This window comes from Erythrolamprus reginae, chromosome 1, assembly GCF_031021105.1.
Source record: "Erythrolamprus reginae isolate rEryReg1 chromosome 1, rEryReg1.hap1, whole genome shotgun sequence".
Classification (NCBI taxonomy): domain Eukaryota; kingdom Metazoa; phylum Chordata; class Lepidosauria; order Squamata; family Dipsadidae; genus Erythrolamprus; species Erythrolamprus reginae.
This window is the reverse complement of record NC_091950.1, coordinates 46,209,821-46,236,294: the sequence shown is the minus strand read 5'-3', so window position 1 is coordinate 46,236,294 and position 26,474 is coordinate 46,209,821. Positions and strand designations below refer to the sequence as shown.

The 26,474-nt window shown below is 36.0% G+C and overlaps 1 protein-coding gene across 1 annotated transcript; it reads right to left on the bottom strand.

The window, feature by feature from the left end:
* Positions 1-4,062: 4,062 nt before the first annotated feature.
* Positions 4,063-21,704, bottom strand: TMEM179 (transmembrane protein 179). Its single transcript, XM_070733335.1, has 4 exons — positions 21,403-21,704; positions 18,308-18,445; positions 5,136-5,214; positions 4,063-4,242 (listed from the first exon to the last, which is right to left on the bottom strand). The coding sequence occupies exons 1-4, from the start codon at positions 21,702-21,704 to the stop codon at positions 4,063-4,065; spliced, it is 699 nt and encodes a 232-aa protein (XP_070589436.1).
* Between the last annotated feature and the right edge of the window lie 4,770 nt (positions 21,705-26,474).

Sequence of the window (26,474 nt, the reverse complement as noted above, 5' to 3'; positions counted from 1 at the left end):
TCCCAAAGCCAATATAAGGTCAGCCATTCACAAGAGAAAAGTAATGGGCCTTTAAATTTCAGCTTTGCTTGATATTCATGAAGCATTGCAATATAGAATTCACTGCATATTTTTTTTAAAAAACACCATGCTCAGTTCTAAAAGAAATAAACATCATCAGCATTGTTAAAGTTTCAAATTATTCTAATATTTGCATGTTATTCATGCCTAAATAAACAGACTCAAAAAAACAATGGAAATCAGCCAGACATACATGCACTTTCATAAAGTATAAAACAAATGCAAAAAATATATTTTCAATTTCAATTTTATTTATTTTGAATTTCATTTGTTGACCTGGTACATTTTAATTTGTTTAGAAACTCAGAATTAAAATTTGAGGACACAAATAGATCAGATGAAAAGTTCCACTTAGGCAGTGTTGGGTTATATTTTTTTTTATTCTGTCCTGACCTTATACCTAGATGGGTGTAAAAATTTGGAATAATGTCAAATTCTGACAAAGCAGTAGAATATTAGATCAGTTGGGCAATTTCAGTAGTTAATGATTGCTGCTCATATCTAATTTTTCTATTTTAATGGGGGGTTTCTGTTTCAGAAATCCATCCTTAGTTTAGTTTAACCAAAATATTTCCAGGATAACAGTGAAGGTGTGGTTGATCATATGCATTGTTCCATTATAATTGACTCTACTGTTTCATATGGAGATCCCTGGCATTGTTTTAAATTCTCAAATTAAATAATAAAAGATTTTTCACAATATACATCTGAGAAAATGTATTCAGAGAGTAGAATCCAATCTATTTTTTTTTTCAAAAGATATTTGGAAAACAACTATATTGTAAGGACAAAAATCCAATCTTGCACTATGCGGTACAATTGTAAGACCTCAGAGTCAAAATGGAACTGAAATAGCAAAGTGCAATAAAACAAAATAATAATAATAAAATATACTACAAAACAGTTATTTACGATTCTGTAGATGATTTTAAAAAGTTGTAAAACTTTTTAAAAAGTAAATTAGAGTTTATAATCCTAGATTACCAAGCTTGCAAACCTAATAATCAGAAGGCATAGGAAGCATTAAAATCAAGGCATTTAATACATATATACATTACATATAATTAATATCAACTATTGATTCAGAAAACATTTCATTTTTAAGAAATGTCACCTTTGCAACATTATAAAAAGGGAAGCATCTCAATTCAATATAGCTGCAATCATGTAGATAAATGCAAAAATGACCAAAAACAAGTGTCTCCAGATTCATATGTCCATTTCTCATGAAGGTCAAACAAATTATCTCACCACTCAAGTCAGTATAACTCTTGGCATTCATTTCTATTAAAAAGATTGATAACATAAGGCATGTCTTCTCCAACCAATAACCCCTTGATGTGATAGGTCCACAATTGCCAGCCAGCACTATACCTATGTGAAATGATCCTATATTACACAAAAGCAACAAATATATTAATTCATCATTAAATATTTTTAATTTTGGGGAGTAAACTCTAAAGCTGTAAGAAGCCAAGAACAAGATTTCTTCCATTTCATCTTGAAATAAATAAATGTAACACTACAGTTATTAATGGCGTAGAAAAAAAAGCAGGTTTGTTGTATTCTTACTCTAATTAAAGCTTTGGAACTAAGCAGTTAAAAACCCTACTTATAATTCCTTGGAAGAGAGTAACTTCAAAAAGATACTACAATAACCTGATGAATTACTCCACAAATTGATTATTTGGAAAAAAAAAAAAAAGCTGTAACTATTCATCTATAATGCAGACTAAATTGTTTTGCTCTTGGGAGATGGGTAAGAATTGCACTAACTTTTATGTAAAATTATAATTCACTTTAAGCTACAGTATAGTATTTTGTTGCCTCCCTGCTTTTAAATTCCATGTAAAGTTTGCTACCATAGGATCTCTTTCAAGGGTACAATTTACTTTTTGAAAAGCAAATGCCCCACATTGCCACCACAATAGTTTAAATAAAAGAAATTATTCTAATTCAACCAGGAAGCAACTGTCCAACAATTTAGATGCTTATTTTATAGATTTGGGTAGTTGCACTCAATACTGTATATTATACACACAGAGATAGCAACATCAAATATGAACACTAGTACAGTGGAATATGTAATTAACATTTTATAGCATAAATGCCACTTCCATATATGAAGAAGCAAGCAAGATATATTAATTGCTTACAAGAGACGTTGTCAACTATCACTATATATATTGTCACTATATTTTATTAAGCAATATTAATATCTTTCATGTGCCAACCTCAAAGTTGAAGCTAAGCAAGAGTGCTGTCTGCAATTCCTTGAGGTGATTTGGAGAGTATACTAGAATTATTCCTTACAGCAAGTTGTCAATCTCATTAATATAAAAACATGTACCAGCAGGACATTGTTTGCCAACTATTCAAAACTTGAAACCAAAAATAAAACGCAAAATTCAAATTTGCAATTTCCTATTGATACAATTGCTGCTGCATATCCAAAAGCATTGGAAATGTTGCATTAAATAATAAATAGTGTAACAAATAAGTATAACAAATTAACTGGCAAATCTACAGCATCACATTTTTAGATGCTGATTCTGAAATATTTTCAGTTTAACCTTAAATAATAAAAATAATATTATCTGTAGAAGACTAGAACTGTTGAGTTACATGATAAGCAACTAATAGTATGCTTGAATAGTTTCAGTGTTCCAATGCACAATTAAAATACTAATATCATTAAGTGCCATACTTTGACTAGTGAACCACAACTGCTAATGTTTACATAATTGTGGTGTCAATTGATGGAAGCTAAATCATATAAATCAGACTACTTCAGCAAAAACTGCCCCCACCCGTTCTACATGCATCAGATATATATGGTTTGGCACATAGCTGTGTTAAAAAAATAAGTGTTCATTTATCTTGTTTTTCTTAATTAAGATTATGTCATACAATTCAAAAGACAACACCTAAGGCTTATTCATTGAAATTATGGAGAGAGAGAGCACCAGTGGCCACAAATAATTTTGTCCAAGCCATATGGCCAACTCCTTCTGAGGTATATACTTAACATGTAAGTTCCCATGGATTTACCTATGCTATGGATTTTACCTATATTATGGGAACATTAAATCCCTGCTTTCAACACTATATATAATAGATTTATTTATTAATCTAATTTATAGGCTGTTCAACTACTTCTGGACTTTGGGCAGCCTATATACCCAATCATTGACTTCCATTTCCACCCTACTTTGAGAGGAAAAATCACATCATTTGAATAAATGGCCTATACAATTTATGCATGGTATGTTTGTGTGTATGTTTGGTTTTAATAAGGGTTTTTAGGTATTTTAAATATTAGATTTGTCATACGCTGTTTTATTATTGTTGTTAGCCACCCCGAGCCTACGGAGAGGGGTGGCATACAAATCTAATAAATAAATAAATACATACATACATAAATACATACATACATAATTAGATATCAATGTGGACTGCTCATATCATGCAAAACACCATTTCTGAAAGAAAGTAGAGGTCAGCTAAGCAGATGGATCAAAATTATGTCTTCAAACATCTAAAAAAAAACCTCACAGGAATGGCAACTTTAGGTAAGTAAGCAAATCCACACAATGGTAGTCCAATACGTAGTTCAAGCATATATGACATATCTACTTGCAGCATCATATTATGATTTCCCCGTGTGAATTAGTTTTCCTAAATTAATCCTGAGAAATTAATTTGGTATCACAGGTTATTCAATAGAAAGAACTTGCACACGTGGTTGAAAATCACAAAGCACTGAACAATTAAAAGAATCACAAATTGTGATTCAGGTAACTGTGAGAACTATAGTTATATTTTAATAGGGATATTCTATGGACAATACTATTTAATAGAATGCAAAATTCCTGATTCCGTTTTTTCCCTTAAAGGTTTTCTAGACATGCCAATTCAATTTCCATCTTTACCTCCAGCTGAGGGCCATAATTGTAGCAAGTTGTACAACCTGCCACCTTCTATGCAGCGAGGCTTATTAAATTAGATTATGCCACTTTTCTCTTCCTCAAAAGAAGTCCGTGATGAAGATCGTCCTAACAAAAATTCCTTCTCGTGAATCAGGCTATCCAAGAGGTCCTCCTGCCGATAATTATGATAAACCTTCAAAAAGGCCAAAATTGTAATTCCTAACCAAGTCAGCCAAGCAGCCCAAAGACCAAACTAGAAAAAAGAGAGAGATGATGAGAATATTTTAAATATATAAATATATACCTTTCCAAAAATTATATGATGTCTAAAACTGTTAACTCCTACATTTCCTAAATTATTAGAACTGCAGTCCCAAAATACCCGTAGACCATCATAGATTTATTCTTGCTATATATATGTCTGGATATGCAGTTTCCAAATAAAGATAACTATGCTATCATTTTAGGAGGAGCTAAAATATGCATTTTCATAATTTCATGACTACAGCATTCACAGAATCACAGAGCTGGGAAACTAATTAAAGATTATCAATTCCAATTCTCTGTTTAACATAGAGTCTGCAACTACAGCTGTTAGATATTTATGCAGTTTCTTCAATATATCTAATGAAGTAGAGGCCATCATCTTCCAAGTTTCACTGTTAAATTGCTCATTGTTAGGAAGCTTCTCTCAGTATTTAGTCAAAATTAGCCTCCTTACAATTTCTATCCACTTGTTCCAATTGTCTTCTCCAAAGTAATAAAGCTCTAATGTGTTCCATCTTCCAAAATTGACAGATGGTAATAACATCTGTCCCTTAATTTTCTCTCCTGCACAATGTCCAACCATCTCTCCCAGAATTTGGCTTCTACCATTTTTTCCATCTTAATTCATCTTTAGATATGCTCAGGCTCAGTTAGTTTATGTGAATGAACCATGTCAGATCTATTGTTACAGACATAAATGTTGTTTCAGATGAAATACAATGTAAATCATCCAGTGCAGAGTGAAACAGTGCTGAGTGTAACATTTGTGAACTGATTCTAGATAGCATTAAGTAAGGATGGTCTATTTTCATATGAGGAAGACATTTCATGACATTTGAAGTTTCCCCAAAGTTCTGTGAACAAAGAGGCTTAACTTACCTGTGTGATGGCAAACTGGTCATAGAATGATGAGTTTTCTAAGTTCAGCTCAAGATCTATATCTTGTAATTCTTCACAACTAAAAGGAGAAGGTATTTTGGATGAAATAGAAAGGAAGAAAAGTAATTTTGTAGTTATAAATTATCTTCCATAGAATCCATCCTCTGTATCACTAAATCACTCTTACATACACCAAATCTCTCAAACACACATACCACATTCACTAAGTACATGACAACTGATGATATGTCTTATTATCACACAATCTTGTAGCTATCTTTGAAAGACAGATACACTTTTATATTACAATCTCTCTCAGGTGTTTCATGAACCAGTCACAACTCATCGTAGTTTTATTGCAGACAAGAAATAATAGGGGAAAAGGTCAACATGTCAATGTCTTATCCAATGTTTTGTCAACTGTTCCCATTCTGGCCACTTTCCTGAAGATTATAAAATGAGACAAGCTGATGAAGATTTCAGCTGAATTGGTGTCATCTCAAACTACATTCTTACTTTGCTTACTTTACTTGTATGTCCTTTAAAAGGACAGTCAATTAAGCTATTGCAAAAGACTCATTATTATTATTATCATTATTATTATTATTCTCTCCGGAGACTCATATTATGGGATTTATTTATTTTTTTGAAGACTTAATGGCACAGCAGCCCATCACTGCATATAACCCACAGAAGGAAAACCTTGTTCAGTAGACTTTTCTGTTTTGTTAATTTCCTGTTTCTGAGCAAAATTTCTAGTGTGGTCATCTGCAATGATTATGCCAGAGTCAAACAGTTTCATCTAGTGATTAGTCTTTCATTGTGTCAGGCACAATGAAAGATTAGATGAAACTTTGCTGTAAACCTGCAAGATTCCTTTTAAGGTTCTTCTTCAGATAAATGTTACTCTATAGGAGAAATTCTGCAAAGTGTAAATATATAATATTCTATATTTATAAAAATAAACTGAATAAATAAGTTCAAATAAAAGTTTACAGAAACTTGTCAGGAACAGGCAAAAATAACAAGATCACCAGATCAAGGGCTGCTAAATTATAATTAAGTATTGTCAAATCAATAGAAGAATAAGGTATTTCCAGAAATCATATATTGCATTTTCAGTGCACAGGATCTATTATAGCCTTGCTATAATTGAAGCATTTATTTAAAAGATTATGTAATGAGAGTCAAGCCTCAGTGGCAAAGTGATTTGCACAGAAAAATCTCAGGGTGAAAAAGTCTTAATCTGGGACATTGGAAATTGTTGGCAGTTTAGACAACAATGAGTCAAATGCTCATTGATATGTCAGAAATAAATTTCAATAGTCCTATCAGCTGCAGTTACTATTTTCTCTCTACTATTTTGGTGTTGCAGGGATGCTGGTTCATGATAGCCAACAATGACATTACCATCTAACACAGGATATGATGTTATTGGTCTGTGCATGGTATCTATTGGAGGGAAGTGCAGAAGGATAGGGTTGGGGTCATGATCCATGTTGCAGATTATGATCCTTCCAAATCATTGCATACTATTTCACTGGCCACATATTATACAACACAGAAGCTTTACCTCTACCGTCCAATATTCTCCATAGCTGATTTTTATAAGGGCATAGGATTTCTACATACAATTTAAAAGCCACAAATCCTTGTTTCCAATAATATAAGTATACAGTATGTACAGTGATCCCTCGTTTTTCGTGGGGGATGCGTTCCAAGACCACCCGTGAAAAATGAATTTCCGTGAAGTAGAGGAAAGATATTTTTAATGTATTTAATGAGTATTTGGACTTTTAAAACCCACCCCTTGCATTAAACAGTCATTCTATAATGTTTCTCAGCTGGAACTACATGTGATATCCTACCAGTTTCTTTAATAGAGTAGAGCAGTAATGTAGAAGAATTTTATGAATTTTTAATGGATTTAAAAATTTTAATGGACTTTATGGATTTAAGCCCCCTTTGAAAACCCGTGAAATAGCAAATCCCCCATCGAAACACCCCCATTGATATATTTATACTGTGATTACTATAAAATTTGATTGAATTTCACAGCTGGGGGAAACTAATCACAAAACCTACAAGTATTGAATGTAACTGAAGCTAAGCTATTGTACTCCCTTCCAATAGCTTAACATATCTGTGTACAGTGCTATCTACACCTATTTGCTCTGCCTGATTAAAAAACTGCATTCATACCTTTCTTCCATCACTTACCCTTCTATTTCTAAAGGCCAATTGATTTGAGGATCCTTAATATAAAGTATTTGAATTGCTATTTCTATATCTGAATACTTAACACACTAACTAAGCATTTTCTTCTTATCTAACTCTGGAACGGACTATTAGGGATCTATATAAGTGGGCCAGCAGGTGGAATATCGCCAAAATGACGAGTCTATCTAACCTGTCTAGATTGGGATCTGGGAAGAGATCAATTAATCAATCAATCTACTTCAGCTATACCCAGCCCCTCTTCTCAGAGATCGCTGGATGATATGCTGCCCAGAGAAAGGTCTAATTCATACAAAGACCTTCAATCCATGTTGCTCCAAATGCAGGAGTTAATGCTTAAGAACCATGAAGATATTAAAAAAGAAATAGGTGAAGTGAGAAACGATACATCCGAGTTAAAAGAAAGGATGCAAAATATGGATAAAAGGCATGAGGCTTTTGAACAACAGATGTTAAAACAAGAACAAAAAATTCAGGATCTGGAAAATAGGATTGACCAGGATCATAAACAAATGGAAGATCTAACTGAAAAATTAGTCCATGCCAATAAAGAATTAGAAAACACTGTAATTCAACTTGAGAGCGAAAAAGCTAACCACTTCCTTAGATTTCAAAACCTCAGGGAGGAGAAAAGTGAGGACTTACCAGACATTATGGCCGACATTCTTTCAAAGGCGTTAGGCATTGAAAAGGACACAATGCTAAACGAAATAGACGAAGTCCACAGGATCAATACTAACTACGCCAGACGCCATAACCTCCCTAAGGAAGTCCACATCAAACTTGTAAAAAAATCAGTCAGAGACGAAATTCTTCATAGAGCACGGGAAGACCCCAAAGACTACAAAGGGAGACAACTGGTTATTCTTAAACAAGTCCCGAAGCACGTCAGAGACTTACGTAGGCCATACACTTTCTTATCAGCTAAATTGACTAGACACAGCATTAACTTTAGATGGCTTGTCCCAGAGGGAATGCTTGTGACCTGGCAAGAGAGAAAGATTAAAATAGATTCGGTCGATAAAGCTGAGGAATTTTTTGAAAAACATTTTACTAATGATCGGACGACCGAAATAACAAACAATAAAGAAACCAGGACTACTACATCAATTAGTGAACAGCCAGTGGATCAGATTCCAAATAGACCGGAAGAAACACTGGCAATCGATAATATAAATATGGGAAATAATGGCTACGCAGGCTTACCAAAAGAGACTAGAAGTACTAGGGCAACTAGACCAAAGTACAGATAACCAAAACTTAGCACAAAATTCGTCTAGCAGGGGAATTGAGCTATACTCAATTAACATAAATGGACTGAACGCGCCCAAAAAAAGAAATCAAATTTTAAATAAAATTGCTAAATTAAACTTAGATATTATTGCAATGCAAGAAGTGCATATTAAAAACAAATTTGAACATCTTCTTAATAGAAATAAACTTGGGAACCTGTTTACATCTCTAGCCTCCGAAAAAAAGAGAGGTGTAATTTGTTATATTAATCCCAACATTTAAGCTAAACTGAAATATAAAGATAGAGAAGGTAGAGTTTTGATATTAGAACTACAAAAAGAATTAGAAACAATAACCTTAATTAATATTTACGCCCCAAATGAAGGCCAAGAAAGATTTTATAAAAAAACTACTTAATACCATAAAAGAATATGCTACGGACAATATTTGCTTATTGGGGGATTTTAACAGAATAATCGATAAGGAACTGGACTATAATAACGATAAAAGGAATAAGCACAAGAAAAAAATATTACCAAAAGCCTTTTTTGACTTAATTAAAGAATTAAAACTTAAAGACAGTTGAAGAGACAGAAATCCTAACCTCAAAAAATTCACTTTCTATTCAGATAGGCACCAATCTTGGTCAAGACTGGATATGGTCTGGACCACAATAGAACTCAATACCAAATTCCAATCGGTAGAGATAGAACCCAACCTTATTTCAGATCACAATGCGCTAAAAGTAATATGGAAAGGAAACAAACAATGTCCTAGATGGACGCTTCAAAAATCTATACTTAACCAGGAAAGTTTTAAACAGAAGTTACAAACAGAAATGAAATTTTTCTTTCAAGAAAATATTAAAGAACACACTAGCCTTCAAAATGTATGGGATACAGCCAAAGCCGTAACCAGAGGAATAGCTATTTCGTATATGGCCAAAGAACACAAAGTAAAAAAACAGAAATTGATTAAACTTGAAGAAGAATATAGATCTCTAGAAGAAAACCTACAAAAATATCCCCCCAAAAAAGAACTCAAACAAAAAATGTCACAAATAAAACACGAGTTAAATTTAATAGATCAACAAAACCTAGCACAACAAATTAAAAGTTGCAGTCAATATAACTTTGAAAATGCCAACAAACCTAGCAAATGGTTAGCTAATAAACTCAAAAAACAAAAAGAAAAGAAACTCATAAACTGCCTCAAGACAACAAATGGGGAAATATGCCATGACCTGGAGAGGAAAAAACAGATTGCTAGGGAATTTTACAGTAAACTCTATGATAACCCTGAAAATATTGCTAACATTGAACATGACCAAAAAATACAAGAAATCTTAGAACAGGCTAACCTCCCTAAAGTACCCCAGGAAATGATAGATACAATAAATAAACCAATTACTGACATAGAATTAAAAGAAGCAATCAAAGGGCAGAAAAATAATAAAGCCCCGGGCCCTGACGGCCTCCCACCCGAATTCTATAAAGACCTCCCCAAAGAAATGGAAAAGGCCCTGCTAGAAACTTTAAACGAAGCCTTAGATAGAGGCATAATTCCAACATCCTGGACAGAAACAAACCTAGCGCTAATATTAAAAAAAGATACAGACCCTACAGACATAGCTAATTACCTCCCTATCTCTCTTCTAAATGCCGATTATAAAAATTTTAGCTCCATCCTAGCTAGCAGAATTAAAGGATTCCTAAACCAATTCATACATTCGGATCAAAATGGCTTCCTCCCCGGGAGACAGTTAAAGAATAATATCAGAATAGTATTGGACACCCTGGAATACTACGAAGCCCATAGTGAAAAACAAGTGGCATTAATTTTTCTCGACGCTCAGAAGGCTTTTGATAACGTGTCCTGGAAATTTATATTCAAACAACTTGAATATATGGAATTTGGCCCTAAATTCATAAACGCAATAAAAGCCATCTATACAGACCAATCAGCATATATCATCCTTAATGGAGACATATCGACAAAAATTTCCCTTCACAAAGGAACGAGACAAGGGTATCCACTGTCCCCACTACTGTTTATCCTAACATTAGAAGTTCTAACCAGAATCATTAGAAAAAAGGAGGATATAAAAGGGCTAAAATGCAAAAATGAAACTTATAAGCTACAAGCGTTCGCGGACGACCTGGTATTTATCATTGAAGAACCTTTAGCATCAGGACCTAAACTACTGGCCGTCCTAGAAGAATATGGCACAGCAGCAGGTCTTAAAATAAACAAAACTAAAACTCAAATTTTAACCAAAAATATGAGAGAACCGCAGAAAGCTATCTTAACAGCCAAACTTGATATCCAAATAGTTAAAAAAATCAAATATCTAGGCATTAATTTGACAAATAAAGTGTCCAGTTTAAAAGAAAACAACTATAATAAACTAATAGATAAAATACAACTCAACTTGTTGAAATGGAAAAATTTACAACTCTCCTTACTTGGGAGGATCGCGGCTATAAAACTTAGCATTTTGTCCAAAATATTGTTCCTATTTCAAACAATCCCAATTCAATTGAAACAGGAATTCTTTATAAAATTGAACAAAATTACTAGTAACTTCATTTGGCAGAACAAGCGTCCTCGAATTCGACTAAAATACCTACAGGATAGAGAAGATGAAGGAGGTCTGGCACTCCCAATTTGGAAAGACTACTATATTGCCGCTTCACTAACTTGGATGAGAGAATGGATGAGCCTAGCTAACACCAGATTACTTAACTTAGAAGGTCACGACCTTCACTTAGGATGGCACTACTATCTTTGGGATGAGAAGCCGAGGACCCATAAATATTTTACTAACCATCTGATTAGGAAATCTTTAATACTTACCTGGAAAAAAATTAAGTTTAAACTTTACAAAGGAATCCCTACATGGTATGCCCCATTAGAAGCATATGTGCATCCTAATTTCCATAAAAAAACCAATATAATAAGGTACAAGGATATATTAAATTCCAACGGGGAAATTAGATCAAGAATAGAATTGGAAAATTTAGGTCAAAAAACGGAGTGGTGTACTTACAGATACAAACTAAATTTAACAAGGACAAAAGTAACCCTGGAATAATCAAAAATGCCCAGTTAGACAAACTATGTACAGAAGCCCAAGAACAATTAATTAAAAAATTCTATTGCTACCTAAACTATAATGAATTGGATAATATTAACACAAAAATCAATGTAAAACAATGGAATATGGATTTCAAAAAAGAAATTAAAGAAGAGGAGTGGCAAACACTCTGGAGCAGAAATTATAAATTGACTATTGCCACATCCTATAAAGAGAATTTAGTTAAAATGTTTTACAGGTGGCATATTACCCCGATTAAATTAACAAAACTAAATAATAAACTTTCACCTTATTGTTGGAAATGTCACCAAGAAATAGGCACCTACTTCCATTTATGGTGGCAATGCTCAAAAGCTAAAACCTATTGGAATAAAATTGGAACTTGGATTGACGAAATACTTAAAATAACAATAGAAAAAAACCCTGAATGTTTTCTTTTGGGCATTATTAGACAAAAATTACCTAAACCCCAAATACAATTAATTGTCCACTTAACAACAGCAGCCAGACTAACCTTTGCGCAGTGGTGGAAGAATGAGGAGATACCTCCCAATGATGCAACAATAAAAAAAAAATACATACTGCGCAGAGATGACGAAATTAACTATAATAGTAAGAAACGAAATAATGGATACATTTAATAACTGTTGGGATCCTTTTTATAATTGGATAGGAAAAAAGAGTGAGAATAACACGCCATAAGAATGATATGTTAGATACAAGCTCGACCAGTTACAAATCTGGTATATAGCTATTTTATATTTAATATAATATTAAGAGACTTTATATATATATTGACAGTATCTTTACTATTGCTTTCTAAAATCTCTTTAACTTGATTAACTCAACACCTGCAATCTTGATAAATAAACCGAACCATCTTAACAAGCTAATGAAATAGGAAACAGTTCTCGTTCTCAGTACAGCTCCCCCGGACATTCGCCAACCTTTTACCCTTTCTATCTTTTCTACGTTCTCTATCCTTTCTATCTTTTTCCCTCTTTTTCTCTACCCTCTCCCTATCTACTTCTTCCCCTCCCCTTTTCTTGCTCACAATTTGTATCTTGTCAATCGACACGCCATTCGATCGTTCTCAATTGTTACGATCATTGTTTTATGTTTTGTATATTATGTTATATTTTGTATTATTTGTATAATAAAAATTTAATAAAATAAAAAATAAATAAAAACATTTAATGGACTGAATGGATTTAAGCCCCCTTTGAAAACCCGTGAAATAGCAAATCCATGAAAGATGAACCGTGAAGAAGTGAGGGATTACTGTATTGCATCAACAAAAAAGATATCCAGATTCTAAATTTAAAATCCATACACAAATCCTTTGTACTATCATCTCTCCAATCATCCCACCCATATAAAAGTGCCCTCTTTGGCATCATGCCTGTTGTGGCCGACCAGATTTGGATGATGAGGAGGTTGGAGAGGAACTTAGGCCAGTGTTGGAATTTGGGGAAAGCTCTAATGGAAGCTCTGTGTTGGATGCAGAGATAGAGCCAAGGCCGTCTGATATTTCCCAGCTACCAGAGAGGCAGCTGATATGAATGAGGAGGAACAGCTGGGGCCTGTTCCAGATGCACGTAAGCACAGAGCAGTCGGAAGAGGTGAGCAACAGAAGACAAGGACTCAGGAAGCAAAGCACAAGGGGATGCTGAATGGCCCCTCCCTGGCTAGAGAATAAATAGAAGGAAAGGGGAGTGGTTGTTGTAGGAGACAACAGTTCAGATTTCTGAAGATTTTCCTTGTTGCATTTCATGCCAGAAAAACTGCTTGCCAGAACTTAATTTGCAGCATTTCGTCTGGGGGCTCACGGCTTTGCATTTATGACTGATATGGTCTATACTGCTATTGCCTGGACTTTTCAGTGGGTGAATGCAGTAAACTCACAAGACGTAAATAAAGAGAGGGGGTTGTGACAAGGAGTCTATTTCTTGTTTCTGCTAAGGCTGGGTCAAAACAATACCAGGGACTTTCAAGTTTCAACCATGTGAAAAGAAGCTGTTGATCTTCAGAGGAAGATAACATTTGCATGTTTTATTTCCAATGATCCTGGCAAAAGTTAATCAAAAATAAAGTCTGCATGTAGATTGTTTTCTGCTTTCATTTTTCATAAGTATCTTGGATTTTTACTTGGCAAATCATAGTGTCTGAGATTCCTGAAATCATCACCTCTCTTTCTTATCTTTCTAATACTGTCAATCACCTTGGAGGCTTATCTAAATATTTGATTAACTGGTTAAGATTTTTTTTAAAAACCCTGAGAGAACATTTTAGCCAAATATTCAAATAATCATGCCAGTCCTAAATAAAACATTCAGTGATATCATATATAACATATGACAAGGTAAAATGTAAAATCAGTGCTTTAATCATTATAAGACATAAACTCTTACTACATGCTGTACTTACTATTCACAAGATTTCTATTAAATCACACACAGTCATTTAATCACTTCATACTTTTTTCCAAGTTAATCCCATAGTGATTGAGTACATTTATTTAATGTGAATATATTTATTGTGCAGTATGGAACTTTGCAGACACCAGATTTCAGCAGAAACTCCCTGAGGCCAATTCAGTTGTGTAAAGAACAGAATACATTTAGCTTAACCCAGTGCAGTCCCAGCAAATCATTATAAGGCCGTATTCATCTCCCAAGTTGATATTCATTTTGAGATTTCAGAAGAAACTATTGAATCTCAGCTACATACAATTTACAGTGTTCTAAATATGGCAAGAAAAACTTTATCATTCTGAGTACAATGACTTCACATTCCCAAGATTTTCCAGAAAGATATGCATAGGTATTTTTATTTATACAGTTATCAAATTCTTTATTTTATTTTATTATTTTATATTTTATTTTATTTCTATAACTGCCACTCTGAGTCCTCGGAGAGGGGTGGCATACAAGTCTAATAAATTATTATTATTATTATTATTATTATTATTATTATTATTATCATTATCATTATCATTATCATCATCATCATCATCATCATCATCACCATCATCATCATCATCTCAAGCAAATGACTCTTACACATATTAGACTTGTGCCAGACAGCCTAATGTAGTACTTCAACAGGGATGATGCTATTCCCCATGATGGATCACAAACATAAGACTCACTATATCAAACCACTCTCTATCACTTTGGTAGCACACTGGAAGTGAACTATGCAAATTTATATTTTATTTATTTATTAGATTTGTATGCCGCCCCTCTCCGCAGACTCGGGGCGGCTCACAACAATAACAAAAAACAATGTATCACAAATCTAATATTAAAAAGTCTCTAAAAACCCTTTATTTAAAAAAACAAGACACACACACAGACATACCATTCATAAATTATATAGGCCAGGGGGAGATGTCTCAGTTCCCACATGCCTGATGGCAGAGGTGGGTTTTAAGAAGTTTGCAAAAGGCAAGGAGGGTGGGGGCAATCCTAATCTCTGGGGGGAGCTGGTTCCAGAGGGTGGGGGCTGCCACAGAGAAGGCTCTTCCCCTGGGTCCCGCCAGACATAGAAACATAGAAACAAAGAAACATAGAAACATAGAAGTCTGACGGCAGAAAAAGACCTCCTGGTCCATCTAGTCTGCCCTTATACTATTTTTTGTATTTTATCTTAGGATGGATCTATGTTTATCCCAGGCATGTTTATCCTATGTTTAAATTCAGTTACTGTGGATTTACCAACCATGTCTGCTGGAAGTTTGTTCCAAGTATCTACTACTCTTTCAGGAAAATAATATTTTCTCATGTTGCTTTTGATCTTTCCCCTAACTAACTTTAGATTGTGTCCCCTTGTTCTTGTGTTCACTTTCCTATTAAAAACACTTCCCTCCTAGACCTTATTTAACCCTTTAATATATTTAAATGTTTCGATCATGTCCCCCCTTTTCCTTCTGTCCTCCAGACTATACAGATTGAGTTCATTAAGTCTTTCTTGATACGTTTTATGCTTAAGACCTTCCACCATTCTTGTAGCCTGTCTTTGAACCCGTTCAATGTTGTCAATATCTTTTTGTAGGTGAGGTCTCCAGAACTGAACACAGTATTCCAAATGTGGTCTCACCAGCACTATAAATAGCGGGATCACAATCTCCCTCTTCCTGCTTGTTATATCTCTAGCTATGCAGCCAAGCATCCTACTTGCTTTCCCTACCGCCTGACTGCACTGTTCACCCATTTTGAGACTTTCAGAAATCACTACCCCTAAATCCTTTTCTTCTGAAGTATTTGCTAACACAGAACTGCCAATACAATACTCAGATTGAGGATTCCTTTTCCCCAAGTGCATTATTTTACATTTGGAAACATTAAACTGCAGTTTCCATTGCTTTGACCATTTATCTAGTAAAGCTAAATCATTTACCATATTACAGACGCCTCCAGGAATATCAACCCTATTGCACACTTTAGAGTCATCGGCAAATAGGCAAACCTTCCCTACCAAACCTTCCCCTATGTCACTCACAAACATATTAAAAAGAATAGGACCTAGAACAGATCCTTGTGGCATACCGCTTGTAACCTGACTCTGCTCAGAATACTCGCCGTTAACAATAACTCTCTGATGTCTACACTTCAGCCAGCTGCAAATCCATTGAACTATCCAGGGATTAAGTCCAATCTTCACTAATTTATCTATGAGCTCTTTATGTGGAACCGTATCAAAGGCTTTGCTGAAGTCCAGGTAGGCAATATCCACGGCACCACCTTGATCCAACACCTTTGTGACATAGTCAAAGAAATCAATGAGATTAGTCTGACATGATTTGCCTTCAGTAAAGCCATGCTGATTTGGGTCCAATAAGTTATTGTTTTTTAGGTGCTGATTTATCTTCTTTTTCAGTAGAGTCTCCATCATTTTAACTACCACTGATGTCAAGCTAACTGGCCTGTAGTTAACAGCTTCTTCTCTACTGCCCTTCTTGTGGATAGGCACAACACTGGCCATTCTCCAACCCTCAGGAACTTCTCCTGTTAACAAGGATTGGTTAAACAAATCAGTCAGGGGGGTAGCAATGACAGATTTGAGTTCTTTAAGAACTCTGGGGTGGATGCTATCTGGACCCATTGCCTTATTTATCTGTAATCGTTCAAGTTCTTCTAAGACATCGGCTTCTAAGATCACTGGAGCTGAATCCGTACAGCTGGAAGCAATGCTATATCCCTCTATAGTACTATTTTGTAAGGTGTCTTTTGAGAAAACTGAACAGAAGTAGCTATTGAAATGGTCAGCGATCTCCTTATTCCCATTAATGCATGTATTATTCCCGGTACTAAGCTTCCTGATGCCGCAGTTTTTCTTCTTCTTATCACTAATATATCTGAAGAAGGTTTTATCCCCCTTCTTTACAGATTTGGCAATTTCTTCCTCTTTTGAGGCTTTAGCAGCATATATTATCTGTTTTGCCTCCTTCTGTCTCATTTTATACACCTCCCTATCAGCTCTTCCCCTGGGGCCCGCCAACCGACATTGTTTAATCGACAGGACCCAGAGAAGGCCAACTCTGTGGGACCTAACTGGTCACTGGGATTCGTGCGGCAGAAGGCGGTCTCAGAGATATTCTGGTCCGGTGCCATGAAGGGCTTTATAGGTCATAACCAACACTTTGAATTGTGACTGAAAACTGATCGGCAACCAATGCAGACTGCAGAGTGTTGGTGTAACATGGGCATACCTAGGGAAGCCCATGATTGCTCTTGCAGCTGCATTCTGCATGATCCAAACACTTTTCAAAGGTAGCCCCACGTAGAGAGCATTACAGTAGTCGAACCTCAAGGTGATGAGGGCATGAGTGACTGTGAGCAGTGAGTCCCAGTCCAGATAGGGCCGCAACTGGTGCACCAGGCGGACCTGGGCAAATGCCCCCCTCGCCACAGCTGAAAGATATTTCTCTAATGTAAACTGTGGGTCGAGGAGGATGCCCAAGTTGCGGACCCTCTCTGAGGGGGTCAGTAATTCACCCCCCAGGGTAATGGATGGAAAGATGTAATTGTCCTTGGGAGGCAAAACCCACAGCCACTCCCTCTTATCAGGGTTGAGTTTGACACCCATCCAGACCCCAATAGCCTCCAGGCACCAGCACATCACTTCCACTGAATAGCCTCCTTTAGCTCTTTGGGTGGAGATCCTGAAGCAATGCAAAGCAGTGGTTTTGCTCTTCAGAACCAAAGAACTATGTTGCATGGCAAAGCAGCTTCAAACACAGGTCTAGGCTGCATAAACAGAGCAGAGACATCACTCTGCCAACAAAAGTGTGTATAGTCAGGGCTATGGTTTTCCCAGTTGAAATGTACAGCTGTGAAAGTTGAACCATAAGAAAGGCTGAGCACCAAAGAATTGAGGCCTTTGAACTATGGTGCTAGAGAAGACTCTTGTAAGTCCCTTGGACTGCAAGGCAATCCAATTGGTCAGTCTTAGAGATTAACCTGACTGCTCTTTAGAAGGCCAGATCCTGAAGATGAAATTCAAATATTTTGGCCACCTAATGAGAAGGAAGGACTCCCTGGAGAATAATCTAATGCTGGGAAAGACTTCTCTACACCAATGTATCATGTTCAATACTCACCTATTTGGCATGCTTCCTTTTTCAGTAATAGCATCACACCACATGTTAAACCCAACAGTCACAATAGTGCTGGCAATAAAGATGACAAAAACCACGAAGGCACTAATCAGTAGATTCAGGAAAGCATAAAAGAAGGAACTGCAATAAAAATTGGACATTGGGGAGAAGGAAAGAAAAACTTATTTTAATCAGTAACACAAGCAATAACTCTTCAACCACATGCAATACTGGAATCAAATGAAAGGAAAGGAATCTAATCCACATCTAGGTCCACCTACTTCCTTCTGATTTCTCCAAACCTTCTCTGGTTTGAGGCATTTTTTTAACTTGGCAATAGTCAGAGTAACACAAGATATCTCTCTCCTCAGGATGGAATACAACAAACAAAATACAACAAAAACATTAAGTTTTTCACATTTTCTTTTGAATGCCCACCTGAGAAGGTATTTTTCCCTGATCCCAATTGATTCTTCAGACTTTGATTTTGCCAGGCTTTTGTGGCCTGTCCCTCTATCTAGATTGACAGATCAGAGTCAAGTTTTCCTTTCAGTCCTTCCTATCTGAGTCTTTAGGGAAAGGATTTCTTCCCTATTTCTACCAGAATGAAGACGATCTATTTAAGATTGACCTACTACAGGGAACCCAAGCTTGGCAACTTTAAGACTTGTAGATTGTGGCTTGGATTGCTTAGCTGAACATGTTTGTTAAGCCCACACTAAAATAGTACACATTGTCTGTTTTAGCTTCTGCTCACTGTTCTGCTTTGGGTTAATCTGGATGTTAAATTTAAGAAAATAAAACTATCTCCAAGTCACATCTCCTCTTTAAAAATATTCATTTTTCTTATTCTCTATAAGGTTTGAAAAATTCCATAATGCAGCTTAACACAATCTTTATATCTGATGAAACTTTCATGCCTGAGACATGAGTTTTTCTTATATTTTCCAAATGTTATAGCCTGATACTTCATTTTAGGATATATGTAAAAATGCTTTCTACTTGGAATGGAAAAGATATGCAAAAACAAGACTCATGGGTGATTTCAAAACTGCAAAGTAATGGTCTGAAATTCTGGTAAAAAGAAGTATATGAAACGTATATTAAACATCCTCAGAACTAGAAACTTCAGGAGAGTAAATACCATTATGGAACATTCCCATCTTTAAAATTTAGAGCTGAAACAGCTCACTGATGGTAAGAAAAAAGCTTGACCAAATGGAGGGAAAAAATTTCATTGATGTAGGTCTTCAATAGCTGTCATATAAAATTACAATAATGAACCATGCACATTGAAGAAGCTGCCTGGAATCACGCCTACTTTTCCATTCAATAGACAATACCAACATAAATTTTCTAAATGGTCTGATTGAATTTATACACAGGATATGATTGGATTAATTCAATACAACAGAAACCTTTAGGAAAATTTTACAAGTATTAACCAAAATCTTGTATCTCCAGAACTATTGTACTACAATTCCCAGCATCTCATTCATTTAATATCAGGCTGGACATGTCACTCACTGGCCATGCCCCTGCCTGGTTTAGCAAAGGGGGGGAAAGTCATGATATGTCATGTGACACCATGACGATGCGATATAATACATCCATAGGGCACCCAACTGAACTAACTAGAATTAATCACTTATCTTTAGTCATGCAAATGTTTTGCATTTGTTTAGCTTCTTGGTATGTATGTATTCTACTACTGGTTTTACAGGTAATCTTCATTGAACAATTAGCAGTTTGATGTTAAGGTGGTGCTTTTATGTATACTGAGAGCATATGCATCAAAGACAAATTCCTTGTGTGTCCAATCACACTTGGCCAATGAAGAATTCTATTCTATTCTATTCTATTCTATTCTATTCTGAACAAGGCAAACTTGTGACTATTTATCATAGCTGTGCTATCTCAGCATTCCCACAATCACATGATTTTGATTTCAGACAATTGACAACTGGCTCACAATTGCAACAGTCACAATGTCCTGCAGTCATTTGTGAACTTCACTCCCAGCATCTGACAAGCAAAATCAATGGGGAAGCCACCAGGAGGTTGCAAAAGGCAATCATATGACCAAGGGACACTGTAAACCACATGGGATTCACCAAACAATGGTAACTGGGACTGCTACCACTGCCATTATAAGTTGATGTGGTTACATGATATCAGGCTTTACAACTATGATACTTAGCAATACAATTTCTGGCCTCAACTAAGAGAAATCTGTATTTATACATTGATCTGGACACTTAAGATACATATTTCAATAGCTGTCAGATGTTTTAGCCATTTGTTTGGATGACCTTGCCTGTTATATTAGGTCATCATCTTTTGCAGCCACACTTCAAAGTAAATCCCATTAATCAAAGAACTTGGTCAAGTTGTTGTTGTTGTTATTATTATTATTTCAATTTCTATACAGTTTGTACAACAATTAAACAATGAGTATAGGCTACTCTTTCCATCAGATTGTATTTTTACCATTGCTGGCTATGAAAATCTGGAAGGCCAATAAACAATAGCAGGGAGATGCCCACAAAAATGATGCCATCAAGTAGTTGGCTGGATTTATGAAGTCCCAAAACAGTAAGTCTACCCCAGTTGTTTTAATTCCACCTCTCATAGACACTACTCTAAATGACAGGGTTGTTCAATATTATGGGAAGTGGTGTTCATTTGAAGACTGAGAGCTCCAGATTATAAAATCTCCCCATCCCAGATCAGTCATTAATTATTTAGCCATTGTTTATTTGATTAGCCCCCAACTTCATTATGAGATACATAACACAATGAAAAACTGTAAACAGGGATGGCTAATCTCTGGGTTCACTGTATTGTAGGAACAAGCCAGTCAGAGCAAAAGGAACCCACCCACCCCCCATCCCCACTCCAGGGAAATCAACTTTTGAAAAATCAAATTTGGTCCTCTGGAGCCCCAAGCATTGCATCTGTGGGGTGGGGGACCAAGAGCAGATCTCCCCTCTTTCCTCTTCAGACACCCCTCCCCCCTTCCTCCCAGGATCACTCAATAAGCAGCTCCCCCTTTCGCTTGGGTTCCCGGGCCAGGTGGAGGTAAGACCAACACTTACTCCTCGTGGCCTTTGCAAAGGAAAAAGAGGGTCCTCCAGGCCTGCACTGCGGCGAGAAGAAGGGAGAGGAGGCCGGCGAAGAGGCTGAACCGGCAGGCGGATTCGGGTCCCCACTCCTGCACGGTGAAGCGCTGCCGCTCGGCCGTCAAGTTGGCGTTGAGCCACATGCCTTCGGTGAAGAGCAGACAGCGGCCGTGGAAGTCGTTGCTGTTCTCCGACAGCGGCACCACCACGATGAAGCTGAAAAGGAAGGCGAGGAAGGAGCAGATGCACTGCGCGAAGAGGAAATTGCTCAGCGCCATGGTCGCCCGCCCGCCCGCCTGCCGCAGATCGAACCGCAGGCAGCCCAGGAACAAGGAGCGAGCCCGAGGATGCGCAATGAGAAGTGCGCCTACGCCTTTTCCCGCAACTGCCCTCCCAACCCCCCGCGCCTCAGAGGGGAGGGGGGAGCGGCACCTGCCAAATCTGGTTATGGTGAGGTTTCTCCCGGGTGTCATTCTCCCTGACGTTTTACCTCCTGTCTAAATAAGGGCTGGGGACTAACCTCGGGCCTTCGAGATGAGTTTCCTGGCCTTGAATTAATAATATTTTTTAAAAAGAAAACAGTTTTACTTCAGAAATATTATTTCATAATGCAGTTTCAAAAAAAAAGAAAATCCAAGTAATCAATTCTCTGAGCACACAAAACATATGCAATCATGCAACGTCCTCCCCAATGTTTTTCAAAGTATCAAGAATAGAACAGAGTAGAGTAGAACAGAACAGAATAGAATAGAATAGAATAGAATAGAACAGAATATAAATCTTTATTGGCCAAGTGTTATTGGACACACAAGTAATTTGTCTTTGGTGCATATGCTCTCAGTGTACATAAAAGAAAAGATAAATTTGTCAAAAATCATGAGGCTGAACACTTAATGATTGTCATAGGGGTCAAATAAGCAATGAAGAAAAATCAATATTAATTAAAAAATCTTAAGGATACAAGTAATAAGTTAAAGTCATAACTTATTGCATAAGTGAGATGAAATGGGTGATAGGAATGATGAGAAAAAAGCTAGTAGTAATAGTAATACAGACTTAGTAAATAGTTTGACAGTGATGAGGGAATTATTTGTTTAGCAGAGTGATGGCCTTTGGGAAAAAATGTTCTTGTGTCTGGTTGTCTTGGTGTGCAGTTCTCTGTAGCGATGTTTTGAGGGTAGGAGTTGAAACAGTTTATGTCCAGGATGCGAGGGGTCAGTAAAGATTTTCACAGCCCTCTTTTTGACTCATGCAGTGTACAGGTCCTCAATGGAAGGCAGATTGGCAGCAATTGTTTTTTCTGCAGTTCTGATTATCCTCCGAAGTGTGTGTTGTTGAAATCTAAACTGTAAAAGTCATTGAATGTATATTATCAGCTCAACTGAATTGCATTATTCTTTTACTTAATACAGAGACTAACTCATTCATTTGTACACATATTTTGTCCATGGATTATAAGTTAGCTCTGATAAATAGCATGCTATTGTATATGTACAGTACAGATTGTGATCCATGAAACCAGCACTGGCTAATATTGTCTGATCTAGAAAACTAAGTGGAGTCATCCCTGTTTAGTGTTGGATGGAATCCACCTTGAAAATCCGGATGTGTAGAGTAGATTAGGAAAATAATACTAAGGCTACCTCTCAATGATTGGCAAATGATTTTTGTGTTATGCCAAGAAAACTGTATGGATGTGTCCCTGTCAGTTACCAAACTTGTATTTTCTTTAATATACCACAGAATTCCTTATCTTGCTGCAAGAAATATACATCTGCCTTTCTAACTCCTAAACAGCTGTTCCTAAGGTTGAAAGATTAATAGTTGGGTGAAGAACTTTTAATTATATAGAAATTATGAGCACTACAAACTACTACATTTTTCAACAATAGTTCTTTTCTCAAGTCATTTATTTATGTACACAACATGATAATACATTATGATACCTTTCAGATTAAAAGAGATTCCTATAATTTTGAGTTACACCACTTGTGTTTGTGTGTGTATGTGTTTGTGTGTGTTGTAGTGCATTGTGATAAATCATTTGTACAACTTGGACCAGTCATTGCTCCAACAACATTGGTCCAATTGCTTCAAAGTGTTTTCTATAATTAATCAGCAATCAGATTCTTGTTGAGTGCATTGATTTTTCACAAGGGACTAACCATATGTTTCTACCAATCCTGCTCTCCTTTTATAAGGCAGTAAATATATGGTAGTGTACTCAGGCCAGGGGCATTGAGTGTGTGAGATGCCCTATCTATTGGGTGTTTTAGCATCTATTGATTTGATATCTTCTTCAACTGCTATGTACTTTAATTTTTCAATTGTTGCTATATTGTTTTAAGTTCATTTTAATTTTGTTGGCCACCCAGATGGGTAACTATACAAATTGATTAAATAAATAAATTTCCCTCCTACATAAAAAGTTACAGGCAAATATACCAGAACACTGAGTGAACCTATGATATGAGCCTTGTATGCACAATGCATATAAGCTTTGAGAGAAATGTATGTAAATGGAAATATTTGCATGCACATATATTTCATCTTTGATGCACAATACAATGTGGTGATGTGGTTAGTTATCAATTCAGCAGTTCGGATCACACCAGCCCAAGGTTCACTCAACCTTCCAGCCTTCCAAGGTCAGCAAAATGAGGACCCAGATTGCTGGGGGCAAAATGCTGACTTTGTAAACCACTTAGAGAAAGCTGTAGAAAGCACTGTGAAGCAGTGGTATTTATAAATATTATTTCTAAGCATTGATTTATTTCATTCAAGATTCACCATGTTGTAATTTGTATTTATTCCAGCAAGGAGATAAACAAAACAATAGCCTCATGCCAGACCTAATAGTTCCAGTGCTTTAAAAAAATTGATTCTCTTGGCAAGTTTATCATAATAATCACAACTCTATTTTATACATGTTAAAAATATACTTAGCATTAATCAGCACCCAGAAGAATTCCCCCATTCCGATTGCAAGCCTTGCTTATATGAATGCCGCTGTCCATGGTCCTGACTGTCACATTGCCCTACGGCAGTGTTTCCCAACCTTGGCAATTTGAAGATACAGTATCTGGACTTCAACTCCCAGAATTCCCCAGCCAGCATTCACTGGCTGGGGAATTCTGGGAGTTGAAGTCCAAATATCTTCGAGTTGCCAAGGTTGGAAAACACTGCCCTACAGTACTGTTGAAATTAAAACTGCAATTTTGGCCATGTTCCTCATGAAATATGGAGACTTACTTCAAATAAAACTTTACAGTCTGAACTGGAAAAAAATATGTTGATATTACCCATAATACCCATGAATAAAAATTGTATTAAAGTTAATATATGTGTTTCTTTTTAGGATTAAAGTAAGTGTATTTTATGATCAAACAGCAGCGCTTCATGGTTGATCTTATGCAAAGATCTTTTTGACCCAAGAGATGCTATGTACATGCCCATGCACACTCCACATAACATCTTTCATTGTCCTGCTATGTATATTAAGAACAAAGTCTTATTTGAATGTTGATTCTTATATGTCCAGTGCATCATTGTCCAAATCAAAGAAGGGATGAGAAAATAACATTTTAATTATGTTTTATTAATTTAATCTAATTTTGCTAATACAAATTTAATATTTCATCTGACCCCATCCTTTTTTTAGTGTAGTATATAGTCAATTCATGGTCTAAGAAAAGCCCTGGTTCTAAGAAAAATACCCTAAGAAATAAAGTGACTAAAAATGTCCATTGAGAACTCAGCTTAATGGGCAAGTTTTGTTCAATGACTATTGGGGGGTGTGATAAAGATGAAATTGTTTCTTGAAAATGGCTATCTAGAAATCTTTTTTAGTTCACACAATTGTAAATGGCTGACTTCCACATCAAGTATAAATTGAAGACAATTTTTTCATATTTGTTTGTATTGTCTTTTTTGTCAGCATTATTGTAATCAATAACCTTGCAATACTTCAAATAAAAAGAACTGCCTATACCCCACCATTATCAGGGAAGCACTCTTCTCTTCCCCCCTCCCCCAAACTCTCAAATTGTTCTTTTCTTAGGCTGCCTCAAAAATATGCTTAATCACTTATCAAACACATTTTTGTTATTAAAGATACAATATATCAATTCCAAACTGATAGTGGTACTGTAGACTTCAATGATAGGCACTATTATTTCCAATACTGAAATAAAGAATATACTGTGGATTTAGATACACTATGCAGATTATGTCTACAATGGGAATAGTGTGCAGTGTATGTTTGCATGCTGGTGATCCCTCCAAATGTACCATTTGGAGACAGTTGTAGTCTGAAGCTGCATCTAGGTTAGACAGAAAAAGCACAGTTAGTGTGCACTAATTTTGTAAGGGGATTAATGTAGCAACATTTGCCAACTGGTAATCAGCATGATGGCTGTCTCCCATATGTATGCCCAATCCGCATTATAGAAAAATTATAATTAGAGCAGCAATAGAAGAAATGTCTTCAGAGTAATTTCACATTTCATTCTGTAACATACAATGTTTTCTCCTTCCAGACTACTTTAATGCACTTTGTATCTAAGGATAGACAAAGTATCTAAGAGTGAACCCAGTTATTTTTGTTGGGGGGGGGTGGTTGTTGGGGGGGTTATTGGTGGAAAGTGAAAATTACAGAGCTAATAGATAAGGTCCTTCTGAAAGATTAAGAAATGCAGCTTCAATTCGTGCCTTATTAAAAAAAAAACCACCCCCTATTCTGAACTGTTTTCATTGTAGGTATAATCTATTCTCATGGAAGTTGTGCAATATTCTATTTCCACTGCTGAGAAATTGATTAATTTCTAGTAGAGCCCTAGCCCATTTTTCAAAGAATGGAACAAATTGCAAATAATGATGCCCTGGGGCAAAGTGATTTTGCTGATAATTCAAGGTCTTAAATGTGAGAATGAGAGTGGGTAGCAGTAGCCACTTTTCATTACCATAGATTCCCAGATATTTCATTTTACTTGTATTTGAAAGATTGGGAAAGAAAAAAAATCTAAACTACTGATTAGTATTCTCAAGTT

What these genes read in the sequence shown, in the direction of transcription:
- TMEM179 (XM_070733335.1), bottom strand. Translation starts at nt 21,704, where the DNA reads ATGGCGCTGAGCAATTTCCTCTTCGCGCAGTGCATCTGCTCCTTCCTC. An exon ending in AAAGGAAGCATGCCAAATAG is followed by an intron (nt 5,215 to 18,307) that starts GTGAGTATTGAA and finishes TTCTCCTTTTAG; the next exon opens with TTGTGAAGAATTACAAGATA. An exon ending in ACCAGTTTGCCATCACACAG is followed by an intron (nt 4,243 to 5,135) that starts GTAAGTTAAGCC and finishes TCTTTTTTCTAG; the next exon opens with TTTGGTCTTTGGGCTGCTTG.